This window comes from Lineus longissimus, chromosome 13 (assembly GCF_910592395.1).
Source record: "Lineus longissimus chromosome 13, tnLinLong1.2, whole genome shotgun sequence".
In the NCBI taxonomy this organism is placed as follows: Eukaryota; Metazoa; Nemertea; class Pilidiophora; order Heteronemertea; family Lineidae; genus Lineus; species Lineus longissimus.
The window spans coordinates 16,422,782-16,443,132 of NC_088320.1; the positions used below are offsets into that span (position 1 = coordinate 16,422,782).

Consider the following 20,351-nt stretch of genomic DNA (forward strand, 5'->3'; position numbering starts at 1 on the left):
TGACCGATTTTGCATTCAGTTTCTTGATTTTCCAGTCCAGGTAGAAAAAGCTATTAAAAGCTCAGACTCCTGGTCGTTTTGTTCGAGGAGGGCGGTTTGCAGCCAATAGAAAATGTGTTAAAAAGTGAATGGTGGGTGCAGCCCAGGTTGAAGCCCGATAGGAAGATAGATGCCAGCAATCAAAAGATGCGCAGAAACTATCTTTTTTATAGAAATTAATAACTCTCATGTTTCACCTCGGCTTTTGGTTTGATTTCACAACCGGTCTTAGATCAATGAAACTAGAATACATTATATCTACAAGGAGCCGCCTGATGACATTCCAGTTGTTACGACTGACCGACTGCTCTGTAGGCTCAGCACACCATCATTGCCTTATTTGGTTATTTCTTGCCTTATATGGTGATACCATCGTCCCTTGCGGTGACGGGCCATGTGGTCGATGCGGGCAGCATGCGGCCACGCGAGAATATTAATCCGAGCCAGGGTCTAGGCACCTCATTCGCTCACCCAAACCTCCTCGAGGAAGACGTTCGCGATAATCTCCACACAACAACCCTACAACATACAAGATGGCTTTAGTCGTGGATAATGGGTCGCGCATGATTAAGACCGGTTTTGCAGGGGAAGATGCCCCAAAGTATGTGTTCCCGTCCGTCGTTGGAAAATTGAGACACCCGGTAAGTTTGCTTTTATCACTAAATTTCCCTCTAAAAACTCCTTTTTTATGGACAAGGGCGGTTCTGCTGCAGGGAAGATGTCCCAGAGAAGTGTTCCCGTATATCGAGGTCACGTGAGGCAAATCAAGGTCACGTGAGGCAACTGGTACGTCATAGTGTACAATGTGGGGATTCGGAAAGTGTCAGCAAATCACTCTCCGATATGGATACCAAAGCGGCTAGCAGACGACAGCGAATAAATTGAAAGCACAGGCAGATTATAATATACAGGGTGATCCAGAAAATACGTAACATAATACTAATTCCACTACAAGGGGGTAAGAATTATTGATAGCAGTAGATGGGGAATCTCTCTAGAAGAAGAACAAGATCGGCCGATTCCGTGCAGAAGTAAAAGGCTTTTCCGAGTTCTTAACAGTTTTTCAAACTTTTTCTTGATTTATCCGACAATAGTCCGAAATTGACCTTTTCGGATTTCTAGAAAACTGGTGAAAAATACCAGGGCTTCCCAAAATAGGTCATTAAAGTTCAAAGGCTTCGGTTGAATGGGGTTACTGGTGTGATCTAATTGAGTGAGCTAATTAGTATTCACACTGAGTGTTTGGCGCACACCTCATCAACCCAATTCAACATTGGGCTTTCGGCGCTTATTTTTTCAATTCTGTGTCTTTCCAGAGCTTGTTTGGTAGGGGCAAAGATGCATACGTCGGCGAGGAAGCCCAGCGTAAGAGAGGTGTCCTCTACCTGAAGTACCCTATCGAGAAGGGTATCATCACAAACTGGGACGATATGGAGAAGATATGGCACCACACCTTCTATAACGAGCTAAAAGTTGCCCCAGAGGATCATTCAATCATGATGACTGAAACCCCACTCAACCCCAAGGCCTTCAGGGAAAAGATGACCCAGGTCACGTTCGAGACCTTCAATAGCCCTGGCTTATACGTTGCCACCCAGGCTGTTCTGTCGCTGTACGCCTCTGGTCGAACCACCGGTATCGTCGTCGACTCTGGCGATACTGCCAGCCATGCGGTGCCAATCTTCGCGGGAAACGTCCTTCCAAACGCCACCCTGCCATTTGACTTGGCTGGCGGTGCTCTCACCGATTACCTCATGAAGATCTTAACCGAGCGTGGCGATTCTTTCACCACTATCGCTGAGTGGGAACTTGTCCGTGATATCAAGGAGAAGCTCTGCTACGTCGCCCTTGATTTCGACCAGGAGATGCAGACTGCTTCTTCATCCCGCTCCTTGGCGAGGAAGTACGATCTTCCCGACGGACGAGTCATCAGCATTGAGAACGAGCGGTTCAGGGCTGCAGAAGGCCTGTTCAAGCCTAACCTTCTTGGGATGGAGTCCCCTGGCATCCACCGGACCGTCTACGACAGCATCATGAAATGTGATTTTAACATCAGGAAGGACATGTTCGCCAATATCGTGTTGGCTGGTGGCTCTACCATGTTCCCGGGCATCGCTGAACGCATGCAGAAAGAGCTCAACAACCTTGCTCCAGCAGCGCTGACTGTCAACGTGGTTGCTCCAGCAGGTAGGAAATACTCCGCATGGCTCGGTGGCTCGATCCTTGCTTCTCTCTCCAACTTCGATGATTATTGGATCACCAAGAGGGAATACGACGAGTTCGGCCCATCCATCGTCAACAGGAAATGTGCCTAAACACGGCGATTTTGTGACATTGACTGTAAACTCGGTTCTGCCCATTCCCAACGTGGTATCGAAGTCCAATAACTAGGAGTGCTCTGTCAAATAACGGGTCCATAAACACCCCGACGCCTCGGTCATCTTTAGACTCTTTCCGAGCACGTTCCATGTTGGCAGCAATGTATAAGAGACACCTGTGATTGTAAGAAATAAAGGTTATATCCTCGATATATATTTGTTCTTCGCCTTCTTTATAGTTTAAGTAACCTATTCTTCTGAAAGTGTTAGATTTTTTTCACATCATATTTCAACTCTTGTACTGTAGAATGTAGAAAACGAACATACTTATATATTTGTTCTTCGCTAGAATGTAGAAAAACGACGGCGCTGAGGTTCACAATGGAATTAACCAGGTATTGTTCGCATGATTAGAATACCCCTGTCAGCCTTCCTCTCAGTTAGCACTGGGTGACAAGTTACATGCAATATTTTCTAGCCAGCGAGACTGCGATGACCTTAGAGCCCCCCCCCCCCTGCAGGTCATCACTATATGTCATGTCGCCCCTTAATTTTCCCCGGGCCTCCGTTAGTATCAAATTGAGGATAAATAAAAGCACTGTGTACAAGCGTATCATTAGAACAACCTATACTAACAGGGAGTTAACTACAATGGTCCAATTCTTTGTTGTATAGGGTGGACAAGTGCCCATTTGAAAAAAAATACCCGATTCGAATTTAATACCCTTCGCAACAAAAGAATGTCATCAGTGGACTCTAATCCTAACATTTCTATTACCACGAAAGACGTAAATTGACGCTTGCCTTTTGAGTGTTAAGGCGGTACAAGATACCAACAGATCGAAATCAATCCACCTCAATCTTACCACCTAATTTTGATAAATCGACAAACGTGTTGTCGCATTGGCCAGGTTTGCTTCATATACAGTATCGATGAAGGAAAGACTGTGTCCGCAGCAGTAGCTCCACCGTGGCTCCAGTTGGTCTCCAATGTTGGTCCCATTCCAGGATGTTTTGTCCCATTCCAGAATGTGCGGTCCCATTCCTCAGCTCTTTGCTGATCGAAGGGGATAAAATTTCCTTTTTTCCGTTAGCAGACGACAGAAAATGCCTCGCTTTGACTGAAAACGCCTCGTTTTCGTGGGATGTTCTGTTCCATACCCCTCAACCCCTGTATAAAATGATAAGGATTGAATACTATCTGCAGAGATCCCTGGCAAAACACTCTCTGTCCTATGAATCAACCATATGACGAGGATCGTTATGCCTTGCCAAGCCCTAAATGTGCATTGTATTATATTACCACAGGAATTCCGATCAACTACTGGGGAACTGGAAATAGATAGAAGGTTGAAGTCACAGCCGGCAAAGCACAGTTTCACTGAAGAACAAAAGGGGGGAGAACATTGGTCTCTAATTGGTTTGGACTAGCGAAGGTGGAGAGGGAGACGTACAAATACTCTCATTATTAGGATTGTGCAACACAGCAAGTTATTTCTTTCATTTTTTGAGTTCTTTTGAACAACCTGCTGCACCAAAGTGCCATATTTCTCATATTGCATGTATTAGTTTTCATGGTTTTGTACCACAACTAATCCATTCTTCCACTCATAAAATCACTTGGATCGAACAAAATTAGTAAATAATCCTGCCTATAATTATCTAGGATTTCCACATCTTCCGACTGGAAGTTATATAACATCACAAGCCAGGGAGTAGCTCATTGTTGTGAAAACGGTATGAAACTGTATGTGTGACACATCTGTAAGACAGGAATGTCTTTTCTAACAGTCCAAACATATAATCTGATCATGGTTGTCTGAAACACGAAACTTTAAACAGTCTAAATATTCCTAAGCGCGGAAAACGAACACAAATGAATGGTTTAACTAACTTAGTGCTATAACTTTCAGACCTGGGGTAGACTGCCCAAATTATCAAAAACCCTTCATTTTATTGTCTGCCATGCATCAATGTACAGGAGACTTAATTGGCTGATTAATTCGCACCTCCAATATCAGACAATAGAAACGACTGAGTCGCCCTCTATTCAAAACGGAGTGTGCTAGGCCTGCCATTGCTAGTAATGAAAAAAAGACTTTCATGATGATGCCGTGGATGACGGTCAAGATGGCACTATGGGGCTTGAAGCTAGCGGTTCGTGCAAGAGAAGTGACAGTGTGCCACCGAACAAAAAGAACACGGGCCCCCTCTCATCTACGGACGTGGCCTTTGTAAATGACATACAGAAGAAAAGTGACAAGATAGACTAAAAGCCTGCTGATGACAGACTTCATGAAGTCATCGGATGACATCGAAAATTAGAAAGTTTTTCTCGATGTGTTAGGTCAGATTTTCGATGTTCAACAATAAAAAAAACTACATAGTTGCACTAGAATTTGCACCAGAATGTCAGGAACCAATAACTGCCAAAAGATATTGAAGTATCAAAAGAGAAGGCTTCCACGTGGTACTCTGGTTAATGCCCGTAGATTCCCAGCGTTGCTGATAAAATGACCACAAGCCCAAGTAAAGGGAACATTGATCATGGGATCATTGATCGAAAGTGTGATATTATTCTCAGTCATATCTCCTTTTCGGTAGATTGTGCTCATGGCTAATTAAAATGCCACGGGAAAGAAAACGTGGTGTCTGACAAACATCTACAGTGTAGTTAAACACTGCGAATTCGGTGTTATCAGGACCAATTAAATAAGGGTGACGCATAGTGGAATTGGATTTTAACAAAGAAAGGCATATTGCTTATTGATTTCAACTGTTTATTAAATGTTCATTACTTTTCAAAGATTGATGACTGTGATTACGGTACAGTTATTGGTTTGGTTCTACTAAATCGATTGAACAAAACGCTAAGTTATCATTCATTTTCGGCTCTTTCGGATTCGCTTGTCTCAGCCTTCATGTCAGATTCAGCCAATTCGTCATTGGATTGCCTTTTGCGACCCATACCGCATACATGTAGCTCAGAGCACCGGCTCGCGTCAGAAGACTGCAGCAAGCCAGTCACAATGACCAGCGCAAACAGGATATAGGCGATCTGCAATAGAAAGAAACAGCACGCGCTGAGTGTGGGTTCCAATGATCCACATGATGATGTCAGGCGCGCAAACATCACGTACATTCCAGGCCGACATCAACGTTGGGTGTGTTTATTTTGCCGAGCTATTTGCACCTGAACTGTAAAAAAACCCACTTAATTGAACTGTTAGTACCGACTTCACCATGTAGGCCAAGAGGAAATAGCTAATGATCTATCACAGAATCTACGACGATAATTATTGTGTTTACCATGTTCTAAACAGAGTTTGTAAAGATATTTCTAAACTAATTTTTCATAGATACTAGATTTTTACAGAAGATTTTGCCTATGTAGTTACCTTCATGGTGTAGATATGTCTCAGATTGCAGTTACGACAGATAGTAGAATTGTGAGTGGACCTGAAAAAAATAAATTTCATGATTACCATTGGGCTCGGAAATTTTTTAAAGCGACTCACGTACACCACCATTAGAAGATCGATGGAGTTATTAGGCATATAGGGGCATTCCCATGCTGCCTGCTGCTCTCTCATATCCCACACTCTACACTGAGTTGACGTTTCCATCACCAAATTCCTATGAACTTGAAATATAAATAATCCGATAACACCACAGTGCAGTGATCGTCTCTAGGGATGAATGCATTATTGTCAATGCGTTGCTCCTTCAACTGTCTCGGACCCGGAGTCTTTTTAGCCAATCCCGTTTTAAGCATTTACACAATAACTCTGTGTATACGTATCGAGCGCTGCCTGCAACTTGTATGAAACGACATTCTTGTTATGTTTTAATAAAAAAGCAATTTTTGATTTCGTGATAGGTTTTTCGTTGGATGCTGAAGTGAATTTTTGTCAAAGCGATGTGTAATAAATACAACAAATTAACAGTAAATGATCTCAAACACAGTGAGGGTTCTCAATTTGAAACTTATTTGGTTGGCCACAAAAATATTTCGTCATGAGGAAACAGTAGTGACACGTAACGGCCAAATACACGCGTCCCAGTTCTTACCAAGTCTACATTTAACTTGAGTTGGCACTTGCTTCTATGTATTTAGGTCATACATGCCGCTCATCTCGTAAATCCGTCGATCACGTGATATTTGACGTATAGGTGTTACCAGAGATTACTGTAATCAAGTAGTCTCCGGATGAAGAAGTTGGGCGATTGTCGCCACTATTAAAAGGGGACTGAGGAACGAACTGTGGCATAGTCAGTAACGCGCGTCTGAATACCGCAAAGCTGACGTTCTTCCGTAAAGGGGCCTAAACGAAAAGACGTGTATTACACGTCACAAGAACACATGAATTAACGAACTGGCCATATCACAGATCACTGGCAGAATTGGTTGAATTCAAGACGGATTTCTGGAGATATCGTTTATAGAAAATACTACAAGTGTCGGCATGTTCGTGTTTAACTCTAGAATGTAACTGTGAATAGCATTGTGCCAAACAAGTGCAAATTCAACCCTATATCAGTGTTAGAAATATGTACTTACAATTAGAATCCCAGTTGACGCAGAACAAAGATGTGTAAAATACAGATGCTCGTCTCCATCTTTATATCTCCAAGTCAAATGACAGACACACATGTCACCTTTTCGAGAGGAATTAAGCAATATTTGCAAGATTTTTATATAACTTGTCAAACAAATATTGAATAGGAAAGTTTTTTCAGAATTTACAGCAGCTTTCGTACGACCTGTCACTGCCATACGTTACCTCTCTGAGAAATTCATGGGAGTAAACGAGAAAAGAGAAATTTGCTGTCAGCAAATTTGAGTCCAGCACCATGGCCCAGAGGATTGTCGCTTGGTATCCTGAGTCACATGGTGGGACCACAGTCGACTCACTATCTGCTCTATGAGAGAACTGCTGTGGTTGCGAGACTGGCCCGGAGGATTACGGCTGGGTATCCTGTGTCTAACAGCGGAACCACAGTCGACTCACTGGCCCAGAGGATTGTGGCTTGGTATCCTGTGTCACACGGTGGGACCACAGTCGACTCACTATCTGCTCTCTAAGAGAACTGTTCTGGTTGCGAGACTGTCCCGTCAGATTGCGGCTTGGTATCCTGTGTCACACGATGGGACCACAGTCGACTCACTATCTGCTCTACAACAGAACTTCTCTGGTTGCGAGACTGGCCCAGAGGATTGTGGCTTGGTATGCCGTGTCACACGGTAGGACCACAGTTTACTCACTATCTGCTCTATAAGAGAACTGCTCTGGTTGGGAGACTGTTCCAGAGGATTGCGGCTTGGTATCCTGTGTCAAACGGTGGGACCACAGTCGACTCACTATCTGCTCTACAACAGAACTTCTCTGGTTGCGAGACTGGCCCAGAGGATTGTGGCTTAGTATCCTGTGTCACACGATGGGACGACAGTCGACTCACTATCTGCTCTACAAGACAACTGCTCTGGTTGTCAGACAGTCCCGCAGGATTGCGGCTTGGTACCCTATGTCACACGATGGGACCACAGTCGACACACTATTCACTCTAAGAGGGAACTGCTCAGTGGTCCAAAGGATTGTGGCTTAGAATCCTGTGTCACACGGTGGGACCACAGTCGACACACTATTCACTCTAAGAGGGAACTGCTCAGTGGCCCAAAGGATTGTGGCTTAGAATCCTGTGTCACACGGTAGGACCACAGTTTACTCACTATCTGTTCTATAAGAGAACTGCTCTGGTTGCCAGACTGTTCCAGAGGATTGTAGCTTGGTATGCCGTGTCACACGGTAGGACCACAGTTTACTCACTATCTGCTCTATAAGAGAACTGCTCTGGTTGCCAGACTGTTCCAGAGGATTGCGGCTTGGTATCCTGTGTCACACGGTGGGACCACAGTCGACTCACTGGCCCAGAGGAATTCGGCTTGGTATCCTATGTCACACGGTGGGTCCAAAGCCGACACACTATCTGCTCAATAAGAGAACTTCTCTGGTTGCGATACTTGCCAAGAGGACCTCCATCCAGCAGAGACCGGCCTGGGCGTCAACAGTGATAGACAAACGTTGCCAGACTATCCCGCAGGATTGCGGCTTGGTATCCTGTGTCACACGGTGGGACCACAGTCGACACACTAATCGCTGTTCGAGTGAACTGCTCACTGGCCCAAAGGATTGTGGCTTGGTATCCCGTGCCACACGGTGAGACCACAGTCGACTCACTATCTGCTCTAGAACTGCTCTAGTTTTGAGACTGGCCCAGAGGATTGTAGCTTGGTATCCTGTGTCACACGGTGCAATTTTGACCACAGTCGACACACTATCTGCTCTGTAAGAGAACTGCTCTAGTTTCGAGACTGGCCCAGAGGATAGTGGCGTGGTATCCTGTGTCACACGGTGAGTCCACAATTGACTCACTATCTGTTCTACAACAGAACTGCTCCGGTTGCCAGACTGGCCCAGAGGATGGCGGCTTGGTATCCTGTGTCTAACGGCAGAACCACAGTCGACTCACTGGCCCAGAGGATTGTGGCGTGGTATCCTGTGTCATATGGTGGGACCACAGTCGACACACTATCTGCTCTACAAGAGAATTGCTCTGATTGACAGACTGTCCTGCAGGATTCCGGCTTGGAATCCTGTGTCACACGGTGGAACCACAGTCGACTCAAAGGCCCGGAGGATTGTGGCTTGGTATCCTGTGTCACACGGTGAGTCCACAGTCGCCACATTATCTGCTCTATAAGAGAACTGCTCTGGTTTCGAGACTGGCCAAGAGGATTGCAGCTTGGTATCCTGTGTCACACGGTGGAACCACAGTCGACTCAAAGGCCCGGAGGATTGTGGCTTGGTATCCTGTGTCACACGGTGAGTCCAAAGTCGACTCACTATCTGCTCTATAAGAGAACTGCTCTGGTTGCGAGACTGGCTCGGAGGATGGCGGCTTAGTATCCTGTGTCTAACGGCGGAACCATAGTCGACTCACGGGCCGAGAGGACTGTTGCTTGGTATCCTGTGTCACACGGTGAGTCAAGGGTCGACACACTCTATCTGCTCTCTAAGAGATCTGCTCTGGTTGCGAGACTGGCCCGGAGGATGGCAGCTGGGTATCCCTTCGTCTGACGGCGGAACAACGGTCGCCTCACTATCTGCTCTATCAGAGAACTGCTGTGGTTGCGAGACTGGCCCGGAGGATGGCGGCTTGGTATCCTGTGTCTAACGGCGGAACCACAGTCGACTCACAACCCAGATCTAGAGGATTCTGGCTTAGTATCCTGTTTCACACGATGAGTCAACGGACGATTCACTAACTGCTCTATGAGAGAACTGCTGGCCTAGAGGATGGCAGCTTGGTATCCTGTGTCACACGGTGGGACCACAGTTTACTCACTATCTGCTCTATAAGAGAACTGCTCTGGTTGCCAGACTGGCCCAGAGGATTGTGGCTTGGTATGCCGTGTCACACGGTAGGACCACAGTTTACTCACTATCTGCTCTATAAGAGAACTGCTCTGGTTGCCAGACTGTCTCAGAGGATTGTGGCTTGGTATGCCGTGTCACACGGTAGGACCACAGTTTACTCACTATCTGCTCTATAAGAGAACTGCTCTGGTTGCCAGACTGTCCCAGAGGATTGTGGCATGGTATCCTGTGTCACACGGTGGGACCACAGTCGACTCACTGGCCCAGAGGAATTCGGCTTGGTATCTTATGTCACACGGTGGGTCCAAAGTCGACACACTATCTGCTCAATAAGAGAACTTCTCTGGTTGCGATACTTGCCAAGAGGACCTTCCACCAGCAGAGACCGGCCTGGACGTCAACAGTGATAGACAAACGTTGCCAGACTGTCCCGCAGGATTGCGGCTTGGTATCCTGTGTCACACGGTGGGACCACAGTCGACACACTAATCGCTCTTCGAGAGAACTGCTCACTGGCCCAAAGGATTGTGGCTTGGTATCCCGTGTCACACGGTGAGACCACAGTCGACTCACTATCTGCTCTAGAACTGCTCTAGTTTCGAGACTGGCCCGGAGGATTGTAGCTTGGTATCCTGTGTCACACAGTGCAGTTTTGACCACAGTCGACACACTATCTGCTCTAGAACTGCTCTAGTTGCGAGACTGGCCCAGAGGATTGTGGCTTGGTATCCCGTGTCACACGGTGAGACCACAGTCGACTCACTATCTGCTCTAGAACTGCTCTAGTTTCGAGACTGGCCCAGAGGATTGTGGCTTGGTATCCCGTGTCACACGGTGAGACCACAGTCGACACACTATCTGCTCTAGAACTGCTCTAGTTTCGAGACTGGCCCAGAGGATAGTGGCGTGGTATCCTGTGTCACACGGTGAGTCCACAATTGACTCACTATCTGTTCTACAACAGAACTGCTCCGGTTGCCAGACTGGCCCAGAGGATGGCGGCTTGGTTTCGTCACACGGTGGGTAAAGTCGACACACTATCTGCTCAATAAGAGAACTTCTCTGGTTGCGATACTTGCCAAGAGGACCTTCCACCAGCAGAGACCGGCCTGGACGTCAACAGTGATAGACAAACGTTGCCAGACTGTCCCGCAGGATTGCGGCTTGGTATCCTGTGTCACACGGTGGGACCACAGTCGACACACTAATCGCTCTTCGAGAGAACTGCTCACTGGCCCAAAGGATTGTGGCTTGGTATCCCGTGTCACACGGTGAGACCACAGTCGACTCACTATCTGCTCTAGAACTGCTCTAGTTTCGAGACTGGCCCGGAGGATTGTAGCTTGGTATCCTGTGTCACACGGTGCAGTTTTGACCACAGTCGACACACTATCTGCTCTAGAACTGCTCTAGTTGCGAGACTGGCCCAGAGGATTGTGGCTTGGTATCCCGTGTCACACGGTGAGACCACAGTCGACTCACTATCTGCTCTAGAACTGCTCTAGTTTCGAGACTGGCCCAGAGGATTGTGGCTTGGTATCCCGTGTCACACGGTGAGACCACAGTCGACACACTATCTGCTCTAGAACTGCTCTAGTTTCGAGACTGGCCCAGAGGATAGTGGCGTGGTATCCTGTGTCACACGGTGAGTCCACAATTGACTCACTATCTGTTCTACAACAGAACTGCTCCGGTTGCCAGACTGGCCCAGAGGATGGCGGCTTGGTTTCGTGTCCAACTGCGGAACCACAGTCGACTCACTATCTGCTCTAGAACTGCTCTAGTTTCGAGACCAGCCCAGAGGATTGCAGCTTGGTATCCTGTGTCACACGGTGCAATTTTGACCACAGTCGACACACTATCTGCTCTGTAAGAGAACTACTCTAGTTTCGAGACTGGCCCAGAGGATAGTGGCGTGGTATCCTGTGTCACACGGTGAGTCCACAATTGACTCACTATCTGTTCTACAACAGAACTGCTCTGGTTGCGAGACTGACCCGGAGGATGGCAGCTGGGTATCCCTTCGTCTGACGGCGGAACAACGGTTGACTCACTATCTGCTCTATCAGAGAACTGCTGTGGTTGCGAGACTGGCCCGGAGGATGGCGGCTTGGTATCCTGTGTCTAACGGCAGAACCACAGTCGACTCACTGGCCCAGAGGATTGTGGCGTGGTATCCTGTGTCACATGGTGGGACCACAGTCGACACACTATCTGCTCTACAAGAGAATTGCTCTGGTTGACAGACTGTTCTGCAGGATTCCGGCTTGGAATCCTGTGTCACACGGTGCACGTCGGTCCACAGTCGACACATTATCTGCTCTATAAGAGAACTGCTCTGGTTTCGAGACTGGCCAAGAGGATTGCAGCTTGGTATCCTGTGTCACACGGTGGAACCACAGTCGACTCAAAGGCCCGGAGGATTGTGGCTTGTTATCCTGTGTCACACGGTGAGACCAAAGTCGACTCACTATCGGCTCTATAAGAGAACTGCTCTGGTTGCGAGACTGGCTCGGAGGATGGCGGCTTAGTATCCTGTGTCTAACGGCGGAACCACAGTCGACTCACGGGCCGAGAGGATTGTTGCTTGGTATCCTGTGTCACACGGTGAGTCAAGGGTCGACACACTCTATCTTGACTCACATTCTGCTCTATAAATAAAAACAAATCAGTGCAGACTGGTGTAATTATTTGTGATTTATTTAGTATTGTGGTAATACATCATATTTTGAACTCTTGTGACGCACTCACGTGGAACGAAACCTGTACAATACGGCATTCATTATTCTGCTTGTTTTCTTGCACTCGCCTCTTCCATCACTTCGAATTTGGACGATCGTCGAGCTGCTATGGCATTGCGTTTTTGCTGTTTGACGGGACAAGGAATATCGTCGCAAATATCCAGGGCATCCGAAGGTTGGAGCAACCCGATGGCTATCACCAGCGCAACTATGATATAGGCAGTCTGCAAACAATGAAATACATTGTACAATGCGCTGAGTGTGGTGATTCCTTCAAAAGATATGAATAATATATGAATTAAGTTACCAAACATGCCAAATAATACTGTCAGTGCATCCTGTGGTTGTAACTGTCATTAGAAGAAATCAGACTTAGAGGTCTGGTGCAGAGCCACACACGATGCCGACAAAACATTCACGAAATTGACTGTGGTGTGAGGTGAATTCATAAGACCGCCGTGAGATGATTCCTGTAAGTTTCCCTAGCTCACATGTGTGGCTACTGAGCGCTAGTCCGATGTTATGAGGAGATGTCTGAACCACATGAGCTGACAGGTAGTAATAAGCGGTAGTCAAACAGTACGCGCTGTGTGTGGGTTTCAATGATCCACAGGATGATATAAGGCGCTCGGACATCGGGTATATGGCAGACAGACATTAAAGCTGACATGCAGGCATACCTGAAAACGCCTGTCCAACACGTTTCAAACGTCCTCAGATAGACTACCAGTAGGCCGCAGTGGCGCTACCGTATTCTCCAACAGAGCACTGGATGTGGAGCACAGATATGAGCATCAGTTCATATATGTCTTACTATAAATAGCCATTACGACCTTGAGCGATCATTGTTGGAAATCGAATGCCACCTCATCAGACAGTTCCTCAATACACGCATGATTTGAATATTAGCAAAGCGGGAAATTGTTTTGCATCTTTATAACTCGAAAAATAGCTACGTGCTCCTATAATCATCACAGGGTGTCATGTTCATCTCCTGATTATGTATCTTATGAATTCACTTTGCCAATATTGTAAAAGGGCAAATTTTTAAAGGCCACTTTGAAACTGAAAATGGTACAGATGGTAAAAAAGACGCCATTCTCTCAAGCTTGTACGTGAAATGAAATATTGAAAAATATATTCATTGACAACAACGGCCTCATGGCATAGTTGGTAAGACGGCAAGGATCAAGTGGCGAGAATTCCCAGTTCGAACCCGCTAGAAGAATATTTTTCATTTTTCTTTTCACGAGAGCAGTCAAGTAAGACCAGTCGCTGGGTGTCTATCATTTTTCAAGTGCAGTTGGTCGTTTGGTGGTCGGGCGTTGGTGTTTTCTAACTTGGCCGTTAGGGTTTTTATGTAGTGAGATGTCTGCCAGACGTTCACATATTTGGCCGAGTCCTTGCACCTGAAAGGTGCCAAAAAACACTGAATTCAACTGCTCAGGCTGGTCTTACCATGAAAACCCAGAGGAAATAACTAACTGTTCCATATATAGAAATCATGATGATATTGTGTGTACCACCACCTGGCTTCACCATGAAAGCCCAGAGGAAAAACGATGCTCTATTACAGAATCTACGACGATGATCATTGTGTTTACCATGTTCCATACAGAGTTTGTAAAGAGATTTCTAAACTAATTTTTTCATAAATACTGGATTTTTAGAGAAGTGTTTGCCTATGTAGTTACCTTCATGGTGTAGATATGTCTCAGATTGCAGTTACGACAGATAGTAGAATTGTGAGTGGACCTGAAAAAAACGAATTTCATGATTAAGATTGGGCTTGGCAAATTTTAAAGACGACTCATGCTACACCACCGTTAGAAGATCGATGGAGTTATTTGGTATATAGGGGCATTCCCATGCTGCCTGCTGCTCTCTCATATCCCACACTCTACACTGAGTTGACGTTTCCATCACCAAATTCCTATGAACTTGAAATATAAATAATCCGATAACACCACAGTGCAGTGATCGTCTCTAGGGATGAATGCATTATTGTCAATGCGTTGCTCCTTCAACTGTCTCGGACCCGGAGTCTTTTTAGACAATCCCGTTTTAAGCATATACACAATAACTCTGTGTATACACTCCAAAAATTAAATAGTAAATCATTTACCATTTGAAGTTGTTAACGATACGTTTACCAATAAGTAGTTAACATAACTATTTTCATAGTTAGAGTAACTACTTGAAATCCAAACAGCATGAATACTTTTTTACCTATTCAAGTAGTAAAATCAGCCAACCAATCAGAATCACTGATTTTGTGAATTAACCACTTGAAGTAGTAAGCTTCGACCAATCAGAATGCGCCCTCAGACAGCAGATGTCCAGCGTCGATCGCCGCCATTTTTAACCCGCTTCAAAAGCCAAACTTCGTTTTCGCTGATCTTTGAAATGGACGTGGAGGAAACGTTGGCCTCATGGGGGATGGGAGAACTAGTTAAAGTGTTCAAGGGTAAGATATAGCTTTTGTAGATATTCTTTTTTTCATGTTTCCGATAGCACAAAAGACATTTTTTGACAATTTTGTATAGGCCTAAGGCAAAAAGAAAACGCGCACCATTCGAAACCTGTTTTTAGTTCTCTTTTTCCTTCAGTTCTCACAACGCATGCACAGAACATTTTTATCACCAGTTCGATAGGCCTGTAGGCTACTCTATTAATGAAGAATGCACTAAACTGGAAAAACAAGAAGTTTGTAGGCGATGTGATAAGTTAAAGACAACTTAAAAAGGCCCGCGAAAGTGCGCGCCCGTCAGCGCTCTTGTGATAATCCGATGCGCGCCATGAAGAAAAGTGTCGCACTAAATTTTATGTGAACATTATTGAAAATTTGTTCCGAAGTATTAGTAGAGCATTCGCGCATTACATGCATTTAATGAGATACTCGTTAGTTTGATTATTCCCGCCGAAAAAGTTGACGCAAGTGTGAAGTATTTCCGAGAGGGTGCACTCGGATCGAGTTAAAAATCGATGGCGGAAGTCGCCGGAACTGTTGACGTTTTATACTGATCTAAAATGCGATCGATTTCGACCTTATTCTGCCAAATGTTCCTTTTCCAAATACTTGCGAGCAGAAATTGTTGTCTCATTATATAGCAGAGTGTCAAATTCATGCATCTTGCGTGAAATGTCTTGCTGAAAAATGCTTCGGACACAGACGCTTCATTCAGAACAGATGATGATAATGTTAATTCATTCATGATTTGCAGGCACTGACCAACCACCAACAGTGTATAGGCTACAATACATGTACATATGTACACTCATGGTCAAAAGTAAATGGACACCAGTTTTTCTTGAATTTCTCAAAAACTAGGCTAAGCAGAAACATTCACCTAACACCGATTGTAGCAAATGATCTTCGCTATTGAATAATGCTAAAATTTTAAAAATATGTTTAGTTTTGCCTTTGATAGGAGAAATTTGGTAAATGTCTCTTTTTCACTACTTCTTTATTAGCAGGAATTCACCAATAAAAATTACATCCTCATGTTCGACTCATGAAGGTCTTTCATAATATATCCAGTTTTTGAAATAATTCAAACTAGAAATGTGGGTTTTGGCCACTTTTACGGTAATGATTTGGATCATGCTTGACACATCTACTACATGGTCCCTCCTTTTCTATTGAACAGACCTTTTGAGTGATGAGTGGGCATTGTGTTTTTCCTGGCAGGGTGGTCAACAGACCTTTTACAAAAGGTGGACATTATTATCTAAATTTGAATATTGACAGGCCTATTCAATTATTATTGTGGTGGGTTGTTGATCAATTTGAATGCTTTTAAGAAGTGACTTGTGGTCATTTACCTTTTTGTGTTCATTTTAAATTTGAATCAACATCTAGGCCACTTCATGTCACTTGAATAATTGTGTTGGGATTCCCAGATTAGTAATCTGACCAGTTAACTAAAATGACAACCATGTAACGCAATTGGTAATAGACCTGACCATAATCGTTGGGCCTGTGCCTAGTCATTGTGAAACAGACAGATCACAATACAAGACAATTGGCATTCATTCACAACCACTTCACTTCATTTGGAGTTGACAATGGTTTAATGGGACTACGGGTATGTCAAAGGTGTCTCCAGTGGGGTAAAAATCGTTACCGTAAAAGTGGCCAAAAACCACATTTCTAGTTTGAATTATTTCAAAAACTGGATATATTATGAAAGGCCTTCATGAGTCGAACACGAGGATGTAATTTTTATTGGTGAATTCCTGCTAATAAAGAAGTAGTGAAAAAGAGACATTTACCAAATTTCTCCTATCAAAGGCAAAACTAAACAGATTTTTAAAATTTTAGCATTATTCAATAGCCAAGATCATTTGCTACAATCGGTGCTAGGTGAATGTTTCTGCTTAGCCTAGTTTTTGAGAAATTCAAGAAAAACTGGTGTCCATTTACTTTTGACCATGAGTGTACATGTAGGGCCCTACATGCAATGTAGGGCCATAGCCCTGTTAGTGGTGAAGCCTGGCCACCATAGGCCTAAAGGCTTTGAAATGTCCACATTGAATTCAGTCGAAATCCACTGCCGAGACCAGAAGGCCTACTGGTCTGACTGGTCACTCGTCGTGAGACTGTTCATTCAATCTGGACGTTTTGATCTGGCATTCTGGATGGGTCATTGTCTGAATTGTCTGCAGTCTTATTGATAGTTGTAAGTTTTGCAGTGCAGTTTGCCTGAGACATATGATCATCCAGGACCACCAGGTCCAGTCAGTGTTCAGTAGTGTAGCTTATTCAATTCTATGTATTTGGAAAGAGAAGTTCGTTCTGTGGATGCTTTCTTGGATCCTTCCTGTCCTCTACTAAATGTCTTTATGATTATCTACCAACTCTGTATTTTTAACTGGTTATTATCGAATGAAATGGCCGGGTCGAAATTGAGTACTCTTAGATTACATTGAATAACAGTACCTGGTACATCATCGAATTGATATATCGGATCTCAGTAGGGTCTCCGCATGATCCTGTCCTTTTGACGGGGTTCCGGGTATGGATACCGAGCAGCAACACAATGCTTGCCTGCATTAACAAGAGTGGTAGGCCTAGATAGATGGAAATTCTATAATGCATAGGGTTAGGGTTAGGGTTAATTCTATAATTTTGACGAAAGTAGGGGGGAGGGGTCATAATTGGTAGTATTATATAATGATAGTATTGAAAAGTCTCACAACAGGGTGTACCAAGATTAAGTGCTGGTTTTTCAACCATAGGCTATCGATAGTGTGCAGCAGTGGTTGATGAATGATTGTGGTTGATGAATCTTTTTGTTCCAAAATTTGTTTTATTGATTCTAAATTGGCTGCTAGTGCTACAATAAAATTTGCACAGGATGTTGAAAATACTCCAAAAACCGCAAACCATTCCATTACATGTAGGCCGCTGAGAAGGGGTGGTGCTTTTGGACTACAACGTTTTTTGTGTCCATTTTGTGGGAGTTGAGGTTTTTTTTCTTTTTCTTGTAGAATTGAATCCTGATCAAAGTCAAACCAAGAATATGGAAGCATGTCAGTATTGACTGGCTGGCCTGTTGTCATTAATTACTGGTACTTAGTATACGTAATACCACCAGATTAAGCTTAAAAAGTATGGCAACCTTCATTTTTGCATGATTTTCATTTCATTTAGGACTACATCTATTTTCAGATGAAGGCATTGATGAGGAGGCATTTTGTATGTTGGACGATGGAACAATAAAGGAGCTGATTCCAAAAATTGGTACCAGAACAGAATGAAGTTTACAAGGAAGTACCGCAATCTACTAGTCCCTGCTTTAACTGTCGACGCAATGTACCAGTATACACCATAGGCACGTAATTATAAGAGTTCAATAACTCCCCCGCCCCTCGACTGAAAAACACACCCTCAATGACAGCACACATAAAACTGTACGAGTGTTGACACTGTTGTCAGTTGGGCTGGAGCCTTTATCGTCATATACCTGTCGACGTCCAGGGATAAGGTAGGTGTTACAAAATATTCCAATGCAATAACTATTTCTGAATTGTATATGGTGCATTGCCACTTGCGATGTCGCAAAGCAAAAGCTTTTGCTGGTCTCGGTTTGGGTGCATAGAAGCATGATAGAGCAAAGGCGTGAACGTGCGTTCTCGCAATCGTATTCAGTGGTAAACTACCATATAAGGGTGTAGGTTAAGGTCGGTCCCCGCCGAACGCGAGTTTGCTTGAATCGCAGAACAAACTCGTTTGTCTGGGTGTATTGGCGAGCGGTGGGGTGTAAAATAGCAAAGTCGCATGAATTGCGTGCGTTATTGCAATCGTAATAACATGTGGTGGAAATATCAATGAATGCAATTGCCTCTGGGCTTGGTCATTCTACGCCTCCTGCAAAAAAACGAACGAAATAAAGCTCTTGCGCGGATTACGACAAAGAATGGAACGCTTTTCATTTCACGCCATACTGCACTGCCCTAAAACAAATCCAAAATCTCAATACGTAAAAATTAACACATGTATACTAGACCAGTTTACTTCCATCGCCGCAGCAAACAGGAGATCTTAAGCAGTATGTGGTGTGTTTACGAGCGATCAACGAATATAGAGTCAAATGAAGAATTCCGCAAAGCTGAAGAACTTCGAGTGCGCGAACATGAAACTCTATAGTCCTCCCAAAGGATGGATGGTGTTTCGAGCTATTCTCGAAGGTTTGGTTAAACCAGCGATCATACCTCAACCATTCTCCAAAACAGACATACCTTCTCTCCTTGCCTTTGTGATTGACTTTTCACGCATCGTAGAGCGTGGCCAAAAAGTGACCAAAAAAATAGGAAGAACAAAGACACTTCTTTTCGACGTATAAAACAACATGTCTAATGAGGAATGGAAAGAGCACACATATGGAAAAGAAGATGTTTGTGGCGTCCATAGTAACAGTAGGTTAACACTGATTGGACAAGGCGTGAGGCGGTGGGTTTTGTTTGCTTTTACGCTGCACCCCAGTGACTTGCACGAAAACAACCCTAAAATCACATGCGTTGTGAATTTCATCTGAAACAGCGTCAAATATCATTCACCGATGTCAGGAGGCAATAACTGAGGATTAAGATTATTTTGATATATATAGGGCCCCGGTATATATGTAGGTAGCAAGGTCACAATCAGTAACCTCTCCAAAGGTAATGGGTATAAACTCAAATGGAGGCGGTTAAATGCTGATTTTGTGCCTAACATAATCGCATTCTTGACTGTTTGCGCCACAATCACGGCATTGTGGATGTGATGATTTTTAAACCAATTCGGCAATGTAAACCGCAGAATTCACTTACCTTTTGAAGAAATGCTACTGCACTACGCTTGGAGTCCAACGACTGAAATGGTTGTTGGTTCGGGCAAGGTTTAATATTTGTAGCCAGGTCTAGTAGGGCTTATTCTGGATGTGTGTCGGGTTATTGATCACAAAGCTCTCATGAATGCTTGGAAATTCTGCTTCGTCACTGCACTGTCTGCAAAATTCCATTTACCCTCGACTTCAACTTCAACCTGTTACTCTTACTCACTTGATATTCTTCAAGTGGTAAGGATAGGTATGCATCTAGATGACAGGGCCCGGTGTGCAAGGGATAGTAGTCCTAGGGCTGATAGTCCGTGTAACAATAGCCCGCATTGCTAAATGTTTTGGTTAGGGTTAGCGGTACAATAGATCATGCTTCTTAATTGGTCAAATACAATGCTACCGGACTATGACTCCAGGGGGACTATATCCGCTGTCACACCGGATTTGAGAAGCCAGGATTTGTATTCTGGATGAACTGGCATGGATTTAGGA

The 20,351-nt window shown here is 44.5% G+C and overlaps 2 protein-coding genes and 2 long non-coding RNA genes across 5 annotated transcripts in view; 2 read left to right on the plus strand and 2 right to left on the minus strand.

The window, feature by feature from the left end:
- The first annotated feature begins 517 nt into the window (after positions 1-517).
- On the plus strand, positions 518-2,569 carry LOC135498090 (actin, clone 302-like). Its single transcript, XM_064788263.1, has 2 exons — positions 518-680; positions 1,356-2,569. The coding sequence occupies exons 1-2, from the start codon at positions 573-575 to the stop codon at positions 2,352-2,354; spliced, it is 1,107 nt and encodes a 368-aa protein (XP_064644333.1). The 5' UTR covers positions 518-572; the 3' UTR covers positions 2,355-2,569.
- Positions 2,570-5,116: 2,547 nt separating this feature from the next.
- On the minus strand, positions 5,117-6,984 carry LOC135497777 (uncharacterized). The gene is made up of 3 exons (XR_010448955.1): positions 6,919-6,984; positions 5,756-5,816; positions 5,117-5,415 (listed from the first exon to the last, which is right to left on the minus strand). It is a non-coding gene; the product is annotated as an uncharacterized LOC135497777 (long non-coding RNA).
- A 5,494-nt stretch (positions 6,985-12,478) lies between these two features.
- On the minus strand, positions 12,479-19,958 carry LOC135497778 (uncharacterized). Its single transcript, XR_010448956.1, has 3 exons — positions 19,852-19,958; positions 14,232-14,292; positions 12,479-12,761 (listed from the first exon to the last, which is right to left on the minus strand). It is a non-coding gene; the product is annotated as an uncharacterized LOC135497778 (long non-coding RNA).
- Positions 17,078-20,351, plus strand: part of LOC135497776 (speckle-type POZ protein-like) — an 87,425-nt gene continuing 84,151 nt past the window's right edge. The window contains exons 1-2 of one of the 2 annotated variants that reach the window (XM_064787665.1): positions 17,078-17,219; positions 18,212-18,527. The gene's annotated coding sequence lies outside the window, so the exon portion shown is untranslated. Of the gene's footprint in view, positions 17,220-18,071; positions 18,112-18,211; positions 18,528-20,351 lie in introns of those variants that run through there. The other variant, XM_064787666.1, reaches the window with a different exon arrangement.